The sequence below is a fragment of the Colius striatus genome, chromosome 3 (genome assembly GCF_028858725.1).
Source record: "Colius striatus isolate bColStr4 chromosome 3, bColStr4.1.hap1, whole genome shotgun sequence".
NCBI classification, from domain to species: Eukaryota; Metazoa; Chordata; class Aves; order Coliiformes; family Coliidae; genus Colius; species Colius striatus.
In genome coordinates, this window is record NC_084761.1 from 68955553 (window position 1) to 68973513 (window position 17961).

Consider the following 17961-nt stretch of genomic DNA (forward strand, 5'->3'; position numbering starts at 1 on the left):
GACACACACTATGGATTTGTGAGTTGTGTGATTTTTGGTGATTTGATTCAGCACATTTTTTTTCTATGATTGTTTTTGTATTTCAGACTTGAATCTCCCACCAGATCTTTGGTTATGGAAGCACCCAGGGGAGTGCAAGTCAACGCAGCTGCAGGAGACTTAAAAGCTACCTGTAGGAAAGAATTGCACTTAAAGTCCACAGAAGGGGAGGTAAGTTCAACAGATAGTGAACTGTTCTACTTCTCTGCCCAGCATAACACAAAGAATGTGAGGATAGACAGCTAATACTGGTAAAAAATATTTTGAATTAATCTGAGAAACCAAGATAGAGAAATTTGGATTAATTTGGATTAATACTTCATTAAACTATGACGAAGTTAAGAAATTTCATCTACATATCATGTTTCCTTGGACTGCTACTATCTCCACAAGAGAGACAGAGTACTTCAACGGTTTATTCAAAATACTGTTTCACCAGCATCTTGTTTCAGCGATCAGCTTGACCAAAAAAGATTTTGGTATAAATTCTTAATTTTTAAACCTGTACAAAGCCATGAAAACAATTTTAAATTGGGTCACTAGTTTGATTGCCAATCATGTATTGCAGAAACATGTGATTACTGGTATCCTTTCATCTACAGTCCTGAAAACTATATAAATTTTTAAAACTGTGCAAGGATATGAGAGACTCTCAAATTTCTATTAGGTGTTTTGGAGAAATTTATGGATTTTCAAATCATTGGCACCGGTTGTTACAGCACTTTTTGAAAACTGATTGTTTACATAAACATAGAATTGAGAATGAAACTATTCAGAAATCTTTTGTTTCTTGTGTTCTACGTTTTCTACAAAATGTTCCCAGGTACTTTACAAACTATCAAAATAAGTAACCACGAGCAAAACCACCATTCAGATTGTGACAGATAATCCCCTGCAATATATACTCTGCTTTACGATGTATATAGGAACATTTTTGTCCAATATACCTCATCAAAGGACTCCTTTTGATAATATTTTTCTGTTGATGCAAGTATCTGTCCAACATAACTAATCACATTATTTTCTTAATTCAGATCCTCAAATATTTATATAACACATGTCCCATTCAATTTCTGACTTTCTCCAAAAGACAGGTCTTCCTGCAATCTCTCATTTATACTTACTACCTCTCTAAATGTGAAGTCTTTGTTTCTTAAAAGTTTCCTAAAGTTAACAAGACAGCAGTAAGGACAATCTAATCCTCTTTTAACCTTAAATATTGCCTTCCATCACCTTTGTCCTCTCTGTGGGTATTTTTACTGTGAATTAAGTGTGTCTTTTCACCTACCATGTTTCTTTGTTCTTTTCCTTCATATTTCCAGAGGGGAAAAGTAATGCTACAATAAAAAAGAAAACAAACAAACAAACCAACCAGAAATACTCCTACCTGTCTTGAATCCCTCATGATCCCTAAAGCAATGGTTGTATGAATATCTTAGTTTGGTATCATGCATTTCCATGTGCTTTGCAAAAATTATTCATCTACATGTTCATTAGGCATTTTGTCTATATCAACACTGTGCATTTATTGCATGACTTTTGATTTTTTTTTAATTATTTACTACAATTTATTGGAAAGATTGTTTTGAAAATAATGTCCTATGACTTCAGTTGGACTTTGAGAATGGGAACTCCAGAAAAGTTATAGTTACTATATTATGTATTATTCAGAATGGAATTCAATTTAGTATTATATGCTTTCTAGGAAAAAAATGCCAGTGTAAAGCAGACTTTGCTGAACTTCATATTAAAAATCATTATACTCCCCTACATGGTAAGACTTTGCACATCTGTGATTTCCAACATAGATGTTAGATGGATAATTATCAGAAAACAAGATACCAGCCTTTCTCCTTTGCTTCTCAAGGAGCTGTTCTGTAAACATTTATATGAAAAAAAAAAATCCCCAAATGTTTAATTATCTGTTGAATACTTGCAATTCCAGTATGATTTGTAACAAAGTGTCCTCTAAATCCAGAGAAATTTCATCCTGAGGTCTGATCAACCTCTATAGTCTGCTACTTTATTTCTTTGACTAGAGAGGGTCAGGGAAAAATGCAGAAACACTTTGTAAGGCATATGATGAGCTTCCACAGCATCACTGGTTGTGTAGCTATTGTGGCCACATTAGGGAATTGCTTGACTAAGTACAGCCAGTTGTGAGGAACCAGAGTAAATATCTTATGGACAAAAATGACTGCATATCAAAATATCAATTGGTATCCTTGCTTACAGCTCAACAGATACACCAGATGAGCAGATGGTATGGAAAAAAGTGTAAAGGGGTCATTATTACTCATTTTTAAGAACAGACAATCTAAAAAACTCTGAAGTGTCTCTGTCAAAAATAATCTTCATTTGAGCCTAAAAGTGTATTCTTTGTCAGTCAAGTTTCTTTCACAAATAAAGGAATGTTGACTTTATGAATTGGATCTGTGAATCATTTTTGTAATAAGACATTTCTTGTACTAGAAAGTTTTTTATATTATTCTTACACTGGTTAAACAAATTTAAGTTTTTAATATTTGTAAGCCTATCCAAAATTCATCAGAGATATGTGAATTAATGTTTTCTTTCCATGGCATAATTATTGTCCTATTATGTTGGAAAACAGCTGTATGACATCTGGAATCAACCAGTTTTAACTATTTAAGAATAAATTATTTTTGAGGACATAAATGTGTTTATAAAATAGTTTTCCTCTACCTTTATTTCTCATGCAGTATAATCTCTAACTTCTCACATGATAAACTGAAAGCCTCTGAAAGGATTCTAAATTCTGCTGTTTGATACATTTTCTTTTTATTTACTGCCGTATTATAATAATTCTTTTAGCTCTATTACGCATTATAATGCGTGATCCCATACTGAATACTAGGGGGTTTAATTTTTACTCAGATTCTACTGCCCTTTATAAAGCTCTTGAGTTGCACCCTTGTGAGTCGAGGCATCAGCAGAATCCTTTGATTCACTTATTGCTCAGCATTTAATTGTGAACTATGTATTATTCTATAAATAAACCATAACCAATGATTTAAAGCAGCAATCATTTACAAGTAAAATTAAATATGAAGCTCTGGACTTTAGCTGAATCTACCAGTTCACATAGGAAGAAAATGTACCTTTCTTGTCTGGAAATTCAGCACAATGCTATTTGAGTACTGTTTCTTTTACATATAAACACAATGCAAAAGTACACATCAATTTTGAATTCTGTTGTTACTACATTTAGCTAGACATGAAAATTTGTTAGGATTGAACGTGGAACACATTGTCATACAATGATAACAAAATTAAAGGTTATTTGACTTTGCCCACTCATTGGTCTAAGAAATAAATTTAATGGTTTTCACAATACCTCACCTTTTGAAGGACAAGGCTGCTAATCAGCTTCACGTCTTTTGAGTTTCCTGCAGCTGCCAAGTATCTTTGCAAGTAGCTTCTGTGTAAGCTAGACTTTGCATTTCCATTCCATCTCCATGACTATCAAAGAACAAGAAAATAAATGTAGAAATAAATGTAGAGAGACTCAAAGAGCCTTCCAATTTTTACAGATATATTCATATTACTTACCTTTTCCTACTTATATCTTTATGACCTTGTATTTTCTTGACAAATTATACTCCTCCTCAGTATCATTTGTAGATTATATTTAATTGTTTCTGGCATAACGAGTTTGATCCCTTGGTGAACTTATAGTTGTCATATTTAAAAAACAATACTCTCATATAGACAAAGTTTACTCAAAATCAGTGTATCAGACAAGAGATCAATTTATTGTTTGAGTGAAATATTGTTTATGAAGCATACATACATTTTTCATAGAGACTAACAAAAGCATTTAGTTCTAACAGTTGATCGATAATCCTATCCAGTTCTATTTCTTATTCCAGGAGATGTATTTAACACAGATATGAATACTTAATAAAACTGAAAAAATCTTCATTTATAAACCCAATCAACAGTACTGGTTTAAAATTTTGGGTTTGGTATGGTTTTTGTGGATTATGTTTATATTCTGGGAAAAAAAAATCTTAATATACTGAAATGGAATTACATTATTCTGCAAGCTACTTGCCATGACTGTGTAGGAATGACTGATAAAAAACAACTACATTTCCTAGATTAAATCAATTCAGACAAGATATATTTGTTTGAGATTAAAAGTCTTAAAAAAAAAAATGGACTTGTTTGGTATGGGTTAAGTGAGTTCAATAGAAAGTAAGTAATAGAAGGCTCTAGAGCTCAAAGATCAACTGTTTGTTCACCAAAAATTATCTAACAAACGTGTGCTGCATTTTGCTGTCACAGCCCTTCTCAATAGTATTAATCAGTTGACTTGTCACTGTTGTCTGGGAGGAAAGAGATTAGTGGAAACAAAGAAAAAATTTTCTGTATTTTACTAATTAACAGTTTCAAAATTTCTATTAACATATCTTGACAGATATTGAAATGTATTAAAATGTGGTGTTATTTTTAAACAAAATCTTTACATTTCAACTTAAAACAGTTGTTAATGTGTAAGTTAATTTATAGTAGAAAACACTTTTATGTAAGTCAGCAACTAAAATACAGTGTTCCCAAACCACTAAAACAATGTTTTAACTGTCATCGTCTATCTTTGAATTGTTTGTTCCTGGGTAAAGTTTGGAGATTAACACCAGAAACCATTTTATTAGAAAGAGAAAAAGAAGTGACAATGAATAATTTATTAGAAAAATAAAATATTTTCTCATTAATTTCACATTTCTATCTACTTCTGATTTGACTGGTAATTAATTCATAAGCTTTTGTACTCAGTAAACTAAGCATAAATATTCCAAAGACATCTCCCTTTCTGGGTTTAGTATATAAATAACAGAGAATTCACATCTTTCCACTGATTGAATAAATTTTCAAAGATTTGTAATATCATACAATATTTTATTCTTGGAATTCTTGTGTACGAGAGTATTATCGGCATTCTGTAAGCACTGAAGCCAATATACTTCTACTAGTCAACATTCACAGCAACCTCATTTGATTATCCCTGAAAATTTTCTTAATAGAAAGAATAAATACAGTAAAAAGCTTTTGCTTCAGCATCCACATATGTAAATTTAACTGAGGTTATAACTAAGATTTTAAAATCTATGTTTGTGTTTATTTACCACGATTTTACAAAAATGTGCACTTGAAATGACTCTCATAAACATCACTTCAAAATTGACATGAAAACATAAATTCTTCCATTCAAGTAGGAACTGTATGCTTCACTGGTATACAATATTATTTTTAACTTATGTATATTAGTTTTCAAGTTACTTTCAGTTGACAACAATTCCAGGAATAACATGCAGGTGGGAATGGGAGCAACGTTAACAAAAGAAATTTACCTGAGTGAATCTGCCACTCAGTATAATCTTAAGAAAGAGAACATTCATCACACTAGACTAGACTTCTACCTAAAAGTCTCATTTATCTTATAGTCAATTGATCCTTATTCTGTAGAGAATACATTTTTAATACAGAGATTGTATTAGATCTTCTAGACTTTTCTCAATATTTAATTTTTTCAGTTTGATGCCAACCATCATATTCATTTCACTGTTTAACTGTTCCTCAATACTATCAATCATTATGACAGATATACTTCCAGATATTGTGCCAACATATATTTAGATTTTACAGTATATATGTTAGCAAGTAAATATTTTAATTTCGCATTGTGTTTTTTTCTTTTTCCCAGAACTATCTCTCAGATTTAATGAAAATGAGTTTAGATTTTAAAATAAATGTCAAAATAACCAGTTAAGTGTTGGAACAAATGGCCCATGTGAACTAAAGTACTGCGATTTAGCTGCAATTCATCTCCACCTTGAATTATAAAAAATACCACAATATGAAAATTATATATTTGAGTGTAGTGATCCAATCTATATAATCCTTTTTTTATGTATGCTTGTGATAGCACATGCAGAAGAGAAAAATACCAAACAAAATCTTGGATTGTTATAATTCCGAAGAGCCTAAGGGAATTCAAAAGGGTTTTTTAATGAGGTATCACTGTCATCTTATACTTGTTGATGAATGCCAACTTTTCAGCTTTCTTTTCTTCTACATTTCCTCCAGTTTCCTGCCATTTCTCATCTACATTAGCCTTTAAATATCCCTTTGCAACTCTGTAGAACAACTTGTCTATTCAAACTGTACATAAATACAGAATATTCTTCAGTTTTTATAAATCCTAACTCATTTGACTTTTTCTACTTAACCTCTCATTTCCTCTCTTGAGAGAATTTATGAAAGGACTCAGTGGAGAACTTTTATGTGTGGTAGGTGCATATCTATATGAAATGGCTTGTAGGAATATTTCATTTTTTTACTTCATGTCTATGTCCTGTCCACTGAAAGTTCTCTCCTTCTTTGGTTTGTAGCTAATTCATGTTTTCTGGCTTGCCACCTTCTCCCTTTCCCTCTCACTGTTCAGATTAACAACAGTCTGATGAACAAATGAGTTGCAGATCTCTGTTAGCAAAACATATATGTACAAAGAGTATACTTTTCCATTCCTATCATATGCCCTACAGACTGATTCAGTTGGCTACTTTAAGTATTCAGAAATCAGATATACTTTTAAATATTATAAGCCATATATATTGTTCATCAATAAGGTGCACAAGACAAAGCAATGATCTAGGATTTCCAAACCTCAAGTATTTAGAGGGAATGGTGCTGCTCAGTGTTCTTCTCCCCACAAAAAAACATTTCTCTGAGTAGCTATCACCTTATCTATTTTTGTGATCACTCAGTCAATCTCCTACAATGTTTCAAGAATGGATAAAAGTTTTGGCTTTGTCCTTGACTATTTATCTGCTGAGATGTGAGATTCTCAGAAGTAACATGACTGGCTTGTATGGCCTTGATGCATAGGGAGTATTAAATGGCTTATCTTACCTTTCACTGCACAAAAGATTAGAGAAAGTGCGTGTATATAGGCATTTCCATTAACTGCTACTGTCATCTAACAACAGCGTTCCCTGGGAACATAATACTGTTCAGTTATTTGTCTTGACATTTGTCTTCTCTTTAAACAGCTCATCACATCAGGCATAAAACAGCAAGCAGTTTAAGTTTTACTGGTATTGGAGGGCTCTTTGGCCATGAATTTCAGCTTTTAGTAGATGACAGGAAGGGAGAGGCTATGTCCTCAAACATGGACTATGGTCCTCTGAAATTCCTTACACATTGGGCTACTATGATGATGTGATGCTTATATGATATGATACTTAACTAATAGATAACAGTTTGGCATCTGCAAATTCAGAATTTTATTTATAACCTTGCAGAGTATATTTTAATGCTGACTTTAATCCTTTTCATAGCAGGAATCCATTTCCCAGGGATTAGCTATAGAAGTCTGTTTAAATTGTACATCTTTCCCAGCCTTCTGCAAAGGCACAGAGCTTACTACACTCAACACAGAAGATAAACTTTCACAAGAAGTCACTTTAGTTTTTCTCAGTCACCATAACCCAGTACTCACATTGCTCACCAGGTATTGTGAGATGTATGCTTGGGATGGCACCAGATAACTATTGCTCAAGGTTATGACATCAGAAAAACCCAGACTGATCTACTTCACTGTGTGAAAATTGTAGACACCAGTGGAAAAGAATGTACAGCTAAGAGGGTCATTCAATTTAATGAGTAAAATAATTGAGCTACACTGTATTGTAATGCATTCTGGAGTAGGGCCCACTGGATTAAAGCCTTAGAGCAGTACACTACGGAACATCTGCAATGAAGAGTTGTATAAGCATATAAAAAACCATAAATATATTGAACTTATAGAAAAAGAGAAAATAAAGTTCAAGAGATTTTAATCTCTAACACATATGCTCTATGATTTTTTTCTAATTTGTTTGAATCAAAACATACCTTTCAGAACTCATTTAGTTTTGACTTACAGTCTTCTCATCACCTTTTCAGCTAAGCTGTTAAAATGTCCAATCATGTGCTCTGACAAGAGTACAAATAGTTAATCTTATATTGATGGATTTTCTTACATATGTATCTTATACACAGAAGTGCCTTTTATTATCACATATATAATATTCCAATATCTCCTACTTGCATTTTTTTAAAATTAAAGCATGGAAATATTCTTTATTCTTATCCTCTTTGATATTCCCCGTATATCTGGGCTTACTTAAAATTAGTATTAGAAGACCAAAAGGCTACTCACTTTTTTTTAAGTCTATGTTACAAGTTATCAAGAGCTGTGGATTTTAAAGTATACAATGTTACTGACTCCTTTTTAACACCTTATTGAGTTTCTGTTGAAACTGAAAATATTTTATCTCAGTCCTGTTCTGACATCAATACTTGATCTTTCTGCAAGTACAGAACTATGCTGAGCACTATTCAGTACAAATGATACACTTACACTTCCATAGAGCTTACGTTGTTGTATACTACTGGATTTTTATGCAATAAACTCCACCACTGCTACATAAATGATGGACTTGTTAACATTTCTTTTATTCTTGATATGAGTGCTTTTTATTAACTATCACTCCACTGACTGATGATTATGTCCTTTGTTTCCTTCCTACATTTTACCAATTCCTAGCTTCTACTTTGCTGTCAAATTCTTTTCTTCCCTCATCCATTATTTTGTTTTCATATTAATGCTTTAGTTAGTTTTACATTTGTTCCTAGCTGAGCTGAATGTGTAATTGTAGCAGAACACTGTTAAATTGTTCCCTTCATCATCCACGTTTCTTCCATAAGTTACTTCTGCTGGTGTTTGACTCCTAATTAAGACTGTGATATTGGACTTTTAAGGCAGCAACGCTTGTATACGTGTGTAAATATGTCATTCCTTTGTCACATTAATTTTAAATTTTGTAATCAATTCCTCTATCAATATACGAACTAAATCAGACATCAGGACATGCAGCTGCCACCTATGCCTCTGGGACTCTCCCTTTCTGTCCCTTTTAGTGTGAGTTCCCATCAGTACCTTGCAGTGGGAGCTAGAGAACTTGTAGTCACGAGGAATAATATTGCTTGGGACTACTTTCAGACTGTATTTCCTTCAATGATCACAATCATTTACAACGCTTTTACTGTGAACGGTAATACAAATGTGCATCAGTTCTTGTATGAGACTTTATCCAGACTTCTTAATTGTTTCTCAGTTTGCTCTCCTTCACTTCTCTCCAGCATGAGCTTAGTAGTGCTTCTGAACCACTTTTCCGCCATATGCTGCTGATTTTATCATAAATAATACTCGTCTTCTGTAAAAAAAAAAAAAAAAAAATTACCATATCTCCTCAGATTCTTCACGTATACTGCCAACACTGTCACAGAATGATGTCAAGTTGACCTTGTTGATTTTCAAAACTTTTTTAAAAAACACTTAAATGTAAGAAAAAACTATTTCACTGTGAGGGTGAGGGAGCAGTGGAACAGGCTGTGCAGAGGGGTTGTGGAGTCTCCTTCCTTGGAGGTCTTCAAGACCCGCCTGGACGTGTTACTATGTGATCTGATCTAGATGACCCTGCTTCTGAAGGGGGGGGTGGACTAGATGATCTCTAAAGATCCCTTCCAACCCCTACCATTCTATGACTCTATGATTCTATGATTTAAGGAACTCACCTTTTCCTAACCTTAGTACTGATATATGCAGAGCTTAAAGCCATATTGATTTGTTACCTGTCTTATAGAAGTTCCTAGTCTGGACTTGAGGTAATGACTGATCTTGCTTTGGCTCTCATTTACTGCTTTCATAAGTAAAAAACAAATTCTGAGCAGCTGGAGGCTTATCTGTTTCTGCCAGTGGAAGACATGTATTTTTCCTGCTTTAGTTACCTAATTTCATGACATTGTTTATTCCAAATCCTGAAAAAGTAACATAAGTGTAAATAATGCAGAACTCGATAAAGACTCATGAAAATTACTGTTATTGATAGTTTCTTACTCATTTGTGTCATTTCCAATGGAAGGAGATTTAAAAACCTCAATATTTTTTAATAATATTGAATGTTCAGAAACAAATGGGAATAGCTTGATGACCTTCTTAATAAGACTTTAACCTGAATTCTTTTTTCCTCCTAATTTAGGTCAAATAAACTCTTTATTTTTGTGTATATGACTCTGACTCTTAATAATTATTCTCTGAATGTAGCTATTGTTAAGCCTCTGCTGTTTAACACGGTTCAGCTGATATTTCCAGCTGCTTACAGGAACACACTAGGGAATGTGCTTTAATATCACTTCACAGTTATTAAAATACAAATTATTCTAGAGTAGGGATATGCTACTGTCATGAATTAAAAGATTTTAATCATAAAATCTACAAGTGACAATCCAACCTATTCAAGAATATTGTCAAAATGTTTTTTTATGACACTGCTTGTCATCCATTTCTGAAAAAACATGTTGGATGAAGCATTTGTAAATACTTAGTAATGCATATTAATGGATATACGACTACATAGAACTAAAAAACAAGAAATGTTGATAGCTTTTTATTTCTAAAATTAATTATTTCTAATACATCTATTTTTTTCTAATATTTCTAATAAAATATTTTTGAAGATATTTCTAATAATTCATGTCTGCCTCAAAACACTTCTGTAAAATATGTCACAATGATGAAAGAAACTTACTCCCCTTTTTTTCCCCCTTTTTAGATATTTTTAAATGCAGATACAATCCGCCTGGGAAATCTACCAGTGGGTTCCTTTTCTTCCTCCTCCTCCTCTTCTTCCTCCTCGTCATCCAGCTCTTCAGCTCCTCGTCAGACTATCTATGAGCTCTGCGTCTGTCCCAATGGTAAACTTTACCTGTCCCCAGCAGGAGCAGGCTCCACGTGTCAATCCAGTAGCAACATCTGCTTGTGGAGCTAGAATGACTCCGATTTCTCCTCACACCAGAATAGCCTTTTGTTACTGTCCCTCTGCTTCACAGTTCTGCTCGGTTTCCCTTGTGACAAGTTCGACCCTTCAAACGGCCTGCAGAGCAACTTCTTCCAGTGTAAGCAGGAATACAACGCTGCCTTCTCTCATGGTTTGTGTTGCCACTCAACGTAGAGATGGGAGTGAGATATTCAAAAATCAATGTATTCTTCATCAGGAAACCTGGAACATAATATCACCTTTTGTCCAAAAGGGAGAATAACACAGGTGCCTTTGCTACATGAGGTGAAGCACATAGTTTTAGATTTTTGCAGGACCTGGATATGAACTGCATATATATATATATATATATATATATATATATATATATATATATATAGTATGTAAACAAATTTGCCCAGAATCTGATGGTGAGATAAATTGGTTCCCCATGTATGATAAATAACTTTACTGTTTGAAAGCACAATTTTCCATTCATCTTTTTGGATGTAAACTTTTATCCTTGAATTTTAAAATTTTAAAGCATTGTGTGATGCTTGCTTTACTAAACAATTAAAATCAGTAAATGGTTTTTAACACAAAAAGAGACAGAATCCATCCCTGAGTTTGGTTTCTTTAAAAGCATATTGTTACTCTTTGTCTACTGAGTCTGCGGTTTTGTACACTAGGTAAAATTTGGAAGTGCTCAGCAATATTACCTTTCAAAGTAAAAATTACGTCTACTTATTTGACAGATCTGAATGGCCTTATATAGTATTTTTGTGGCTACTGCATGTGAAACAACTACTTTGAGTAGAACACACAGTTTATGGAAAAGAATGAGGTAAAGAGGGAGATATTGATGATATGTTTGTTGATCAGTGTATTGCTCTTCAAAAGGTATTTATAATTGGCAAGTGCAAAAACAGGAGAAAGATATATCTTGTCCATTTCCTAGCTACTTCTAACTGCTGCCATTTGAACACAGTACAAACATTAGTCTTAATGTAATGTGTAAGGCTGCGAAGCAATGCACTAACAATTGGTATGACATTCATATTTCTTTTTTGCTTGCCATCTGCTGCTAAGGTTTTCAAAGTAATGGCAATATATATAAAAACATATTAAAAGATATTCAATGTTACAAAGTACATTGATTTTACATTTTGACTTCACCAAGTCTGTGTTTAAATTGTGCAGCCCCATCTAATTACTAACTTTTTTTTTTTTTTTTTTTTAAAAAAGTTGATGTGCTATTTCTTTCTTGTATCATGTTCATACTTGTTTGACTTGGTTGGTTACTGAAATCTCAGAAAAAATGCTTTGATATGCTGCTAATAAGTTTATCTCAACATTGATTAACAAGAGTATCTTGAAACTTGCAGAACCCAGGAATGTAAAACAGTATAAAAATATATCCTATTGTGGAAGATGGCTTGATTACACAAGGTAAGTATACTTTTTAACTCTGTCTTTTAAATTGCATCACCTAGGATGTAGCTTTAGAGGCTTCTGAATGTAAGATCACCAATCCAGTGACAGCTTTTGCAAGCTAACTCTAACACCAGGGCAGGCAGTGCAAGGTAGATATTTCTACACAATTATTTTTTTATTATAGAAAAAAAAAAAAGATTACTGGAAAACTGATAATGTAATTACCTTTACATTTTATTACCACCTAATAAGGTTGATTTTGTTTTCACTTCAAGCAAAATTCACACCTATGCAGAAGACCAGAACAAGACGTGTTCACGGCTTGATTGGTGCTTGCCTTTCCATTGGTTCTCTTCAGAGGTGTGAATTTCACCCCATAGCAAGAAGTCTATATTTTCTGTTTCCACCAGTTAAATTAAGATTTTAAATTGATTATTTTATCTCTTAAAAAGAAGGCTATCAACAGCTGCTTTGTTATTTCTTTAAGGTATTTATTCTTTCACTTGGAAAGAAAATATATTAGAAGATATTGCAAAGAAATATATTAGAAACGTAAAGGCTTTTAGTAAAAGGGACAGAAACATGCAAATATAAATGACAATGATAATAAAACATTGGAAATGGCAGCCATACAATATACCCTTAAAAGTATAGGAAAATAATATCTTTTTCTTACACATACAAGTAATAGTATGCTAGTGAGAAAGTAATCTGGATAAATAGTGATTCAATAGAAAAAGTATACAAATATGTATATAGATCTGTACAAGGACACATCTATAATGTATTCATTATCTGTGCACACCTACATACACTGATTCCTTTTAAGATGAACTCATCTATTTGGTAAATTAAATTGTGGCTTCTAACAAATTGCACACAAGTAGACAAAGTTGGGAGATTTTTCTCCTCAAATAAACTCACAGGATGGTTTGCACATGCTTTGTTGTGAATTTTCCATTGAGAATTTCTTATTTGTTTGCTCTTCACTTTACTTGATTCCTTACCTGTAATATGTGCAAAAAAGGTTTCTGTCCACCGGATTTAAAGACACAACCTTTATATATTTTACACAAACTTACATGGTAATTGGAAGATAGAAATACAAAATATTTTGTTACTAAATTAATTATAAATGCTAGACTAGAATAATATACAACTTTGTATGAAGAAACTCAGGGCAGAAATGTGGACTCCACAAAACCAAGCCAGGAAGTCCACATAGCTCTGTACTGTCAGGATTTTCTTTCTTGGAATCCTTTCAGTCTGAAGTAGAGAGTGTTTGAGAGCTTCAGCAACCTATGACATAGCAGAATGAGTTCACAATATCTTTATATTCTGTTGAGTTTCATAATATTAATGTTTTACTTTAAATCCATTGAAAACTGCAAGGGGAAAAGGAGCAGTTTTTGTTTTAAAGAATATTTCTAGCCCACATGATTTCAGAGTATTGGAAAAGTGATTTCAAAGCAGTTAGATAAATAAAAATAAAACACCAATAAACTGTAAACAGTGTCATCATTCGTAAATGGAAGGAGAAAGAGACACAGTTTTTTAATGTTTGGGCTGACAGTAGTGAAAATGTTAATAGCAAACCTCTTCCACTTACTTATATTATGACCCTAAGATATCAAAGAGTCATACTCCCACAATGTCATTTCAGATGGAAAGAAACTAGAAAATCTCAGCCCAAATGCCATGGAACGATAACTGTGCTATTTAAGTGCTTTATAGTGTAGAGCTCATGCTGTGCAAAGCCATAGGAAACTTTCAGGTTCATTTCTTCACCTTATCCATAGTTTCCTGGCCCTGCCTCCAAGTTATTTCAGTCCTTGTTGGCCATTTATAATATCTAACATTCAGATTATGACTAAGCCCTAACTAATAATTCTCTAGGTAGAGTGTCTATCTGACTGAATATTTTAATTGTTTCATTGTCACTTCTTCTTTTGGTTAAGACAAGAATTTCCTTTAATAAATTGCTCTGTTGTGACAAATGTAGGGAAAGATTGAAGACTTTAGAGTATTTCTAAGCATTCATATCAGAGCAATTTAAAACAAACAAAAAATTTAAAATGGTGGCTAAAATATTCCTTTGAGGTTTTTATTTATAGAATATGAATACATGTATCAAATAAAACTTCCTTTTGTACTAGAATGTTTGTATGGGACCACTAAGATGGTATTGCATCTGTTTGACTACTTCATGGGTATTCTTAAGACAACAATGAAATATCTCAAAAGATTAAGATCAGCTACATGTATTTAATATAAACAAAAGATTTCTCTTCTGTAAAAGTATCTGTGTCATGATATCATAGGATACTGTCTCTTTCTTGTTTAAAAAATGAAAAATAAAAGCATCAGCCCACCTCTCTGAGCACTGTTAGCTGTATGGTTTTGTATTGCAGTTCATTCATTGATTAAGTGATAAGACCAAAGACTGACACTTCTATTATATCTAACACTATGACACTGCTACTTCTACTAATTCTGTTGGAATGAAGAGATGACAAGTTGTAATTACAACATGAAATTGTAACATAGTTTAGATTTGCACAGCATTTTGAGCTGTAGATTGTTCACTGTTTCCCAGGGTGGTTGTTTGGTTTTTTTTTTTTTTGGTCAGTGTGGTGCAATTATATTACTGTACATACATATGAGGATCTTCTGGTGTTGTTAAGAAAGCAAAAAAGATATGCTTGTTTCAACTGAAGTTATACTGTTTTGCTTGCAAAACAATGATTTGACTGGGTGGCAGAATTGACATTAAACCATTTTAGATGAAGAGGTTATTATCTGGATTGAAGACACAACTGTACATGTCTAGAAGGTTTTAACAACGGATGTTTGAGTCATTCAATTGCTAGTATCATGTGTTGATTTTTTTGGGGATATTTTTAAGCTCTAATTCATTGTCTAAATTTAAAAAAGAAAAAAGAAAAAAGAAAAAAAAAAACCCCACAAAGCCCCAAACATTAGACTACGGAATTGTTATCAGCTGATATTGCATATGTAAGTTGGATCAAAGTCTGAGTGTCATTACATTTTAATCAGTACCCAGTAAAGGTCTGCTAACCATTTTTATTTTGTAACCTTCATGTTAATGATTTCATTGTGTATATAAATATATAAAAAAGATGGGAACTATTTTCTTACACATACTATGCAATACATTTGTAAAACTGCAATACTACCAAATTACAAAAGCTGTACTTTTGTACTCTCGTTTTATGTAAAACAAATCTCTTTTCTATTGAATGGACTGTCTGTCTTATAATTGTAGATAACATTATTCAAAACTAGTACACTGAAACTTTAAGATTTTTTTTTAAATTTTCCCTTTTTTTTGTCTTATGAAAAAAATAGCAAGGTTTTGGAAGTTGGAAATTGCTTATTCTTGGAAAGCTAGAGCTTTTATAGCATGTAATTAACACAGTCAGTTTAAAATCTCTCCAGTACTTCCTTCATTTGACCTTAGCATTTTCATCTGGTGCTATAATGAAATCATAAATAAATGACACATAAGATAGGAAACATATCAGAACTCATTTCAAGAATAATGAAGTGGGAAACTTTCTAAGGGTGAGAGAAGGATGTAGGATAACTAATGAGAATTTTTTAGGTTTTCTGTGGTTTTATTTGCCAGAATTTTTTTTGTTAGTATGCAGTATCATTTCTGTCTACATTAGCTGTATAGTAGTATCTGTGTTTTTAAATTTTTGCCCTCACACACAGCATAATGGGATTTGAATAAAAAATGTGTTTGAAAACAGACACTGTATGTCAATACAGTACTTATGTTAGGAAAATCCAATTTTAAAGAGCCTTAGCATTTGTTACTATATCAGCGTTAGCAGAGTTAAAATTACAGTGCTGCATCTCATATACTGTAAAAGCATATTACACTACTCAAGTTCTTTTACACCTTGTCAGAATAAGCATAAGCTGTATGTTTATGTTTAAACTGTACAAGCAACTTGACAATTACAGTCATGTAAATGCTCTTGCAATGATATCATCAGTGTGAACAAATCCTCTCTAGGTTTATATTGTGTAGCGTCAGTTCTGCTGACAGCATAGCTTAGCACAGAGCTCTGGCAAAAAAGAGGATGAGTGTTTAAGTGGTTTGTTTGCATTGAGCTCCTTGATGCCATGGTACGATTTCAGTAACATCTATGGGAGCCAGATGGTAACTAGCTGCATTATGCCTAAAAAAAAAAAAAAAAAATCAGCATTTCTGTGCAAGAGTAACAGTTGTTTACAACTATCAGTAATGAAGGTCCCACCAAGTCTCAGGTGACTAAAACATGATAGCTGATACAGCAAGAAAAATTACTCCTAGCTATTTTATTCATATTTGAACTAGTGCAATCTGGGAAAACTTAATGAAGGTAAAATAAAAACAGAAAGTATAGTGAAAAAAAAAATCCACTATAAATATTGTGTTGGTTCAATACAGCTCATACTGAGATTAGAATTTAATACAAGCTCTCTGTGTATAATAGTCTCCTCTAAAACTTTGAACTAACCTTCAGATTGACTTTGAGACACAGGCTAGGACCAGAAGAAATTTCAGAAGAGCTAACATGAAAACATAGACTGTATGTTTGGTCTGATTACAGCCAATAAACCACAATTAAGCCTAGCCTACTTACCTCAGGAAAGAAAATAAGATAAAATGTATGTTACAATGCTTCCCTCAGTTTGGGAAAACTGAAAACTTTAAGGACAGTTTTGAGGAGTGTCCTGTTCTTCCAGTATCTCAAATTATTATATGTTTAAGCATTGACAGTATTTTTTTTTTTTTGAAATGACTTTTGGCTTAATCAAGTTCATTTAATGCATGAATTGACTTGAGATGTAAAGTTACCTTTTAATCGTATATATACCTCATTGTTTGTGAAAACTGTGAGAAAGAAGTTCAGCTTCCACATCATCTAGAGCACAATGAAGAGTAGGACTTAAACATTAAGAAAACTTCCTGATGGCAAGACATTTTGTTTTCTGTGCTTTATGGTATTGGGAGTTTGCATACAGTCATTCTTTAACCACTGCGAGATCTGCATTATAGCACAATAACCTATATCTGAGTATATTTTTCAGAACTATTCTCATAAGAATACATCGTTGTTTTCTTTCTAGCTGAACGTTTACCCAGATTTTTTGTTCTAAATCCTACAGCAGTGAATGAAGGTAAAATTCTTCCCCTTAAGTCCCATCTACTCTTACCCCTCCAGCTGAGCTTCAGTTGTCCCCATTAGCATCCTCCTTTCTTCCCAGGTAAGAAAAGAATAGACAATGCAAGGGATTTAGCTATGTCTTTATCAGGCTCCTTCCTGTTTGATTTACTGGAAGTGTATCAAAGGGGAAGTTTCTATTAAAAAGGAAGATCACTTGGTTTGTGAAAACAGATATTGCAGAAGAAGGAAAACACACACAAGTAAATATCAATTTTAGACTGACTTACTAGGATGAACAGTGAAAGTTTTGGACTATAAACTTCTTAAATTTTTTCATGCATTCTGTCATTAAATGAATGTATTTTAAATACTGTAAAATAAATACACAAACAATCCCATTCTATTACATTTTTCATAGA

General features: G+C 32.8%; 1 protein-coding gene across 2 annotated transcripts in view; it reads left to right on the forward strand.

Annotated features, from left to right (window-relative positions):
• The window catches only part of SGCZ (sarcoglycan zeta), a 200797-nt gene extending 189729 nt beyond the window's left edge, over nt 1-11068 (forward strand). For both annotated transcript variants that reach the window (XM_061993083.1, XM_061993084.1), the window contains 2 exons: nt 87-210; nt 10722-11068. In XM_061993083.1, coding sequence (XP_061849067.1) covers nt 87-210; nt 10722-10937 — 340 coding nt within the window. In that variant the 3' untranslated portion in view covers nt 10938-11068. The remainder of the gene's footprint in view (nt 1-86; nt 211-10721) is intronic.
• The last annotated feature ends 6893 nt before the right edge of the window (nt 11069-17961 follow it).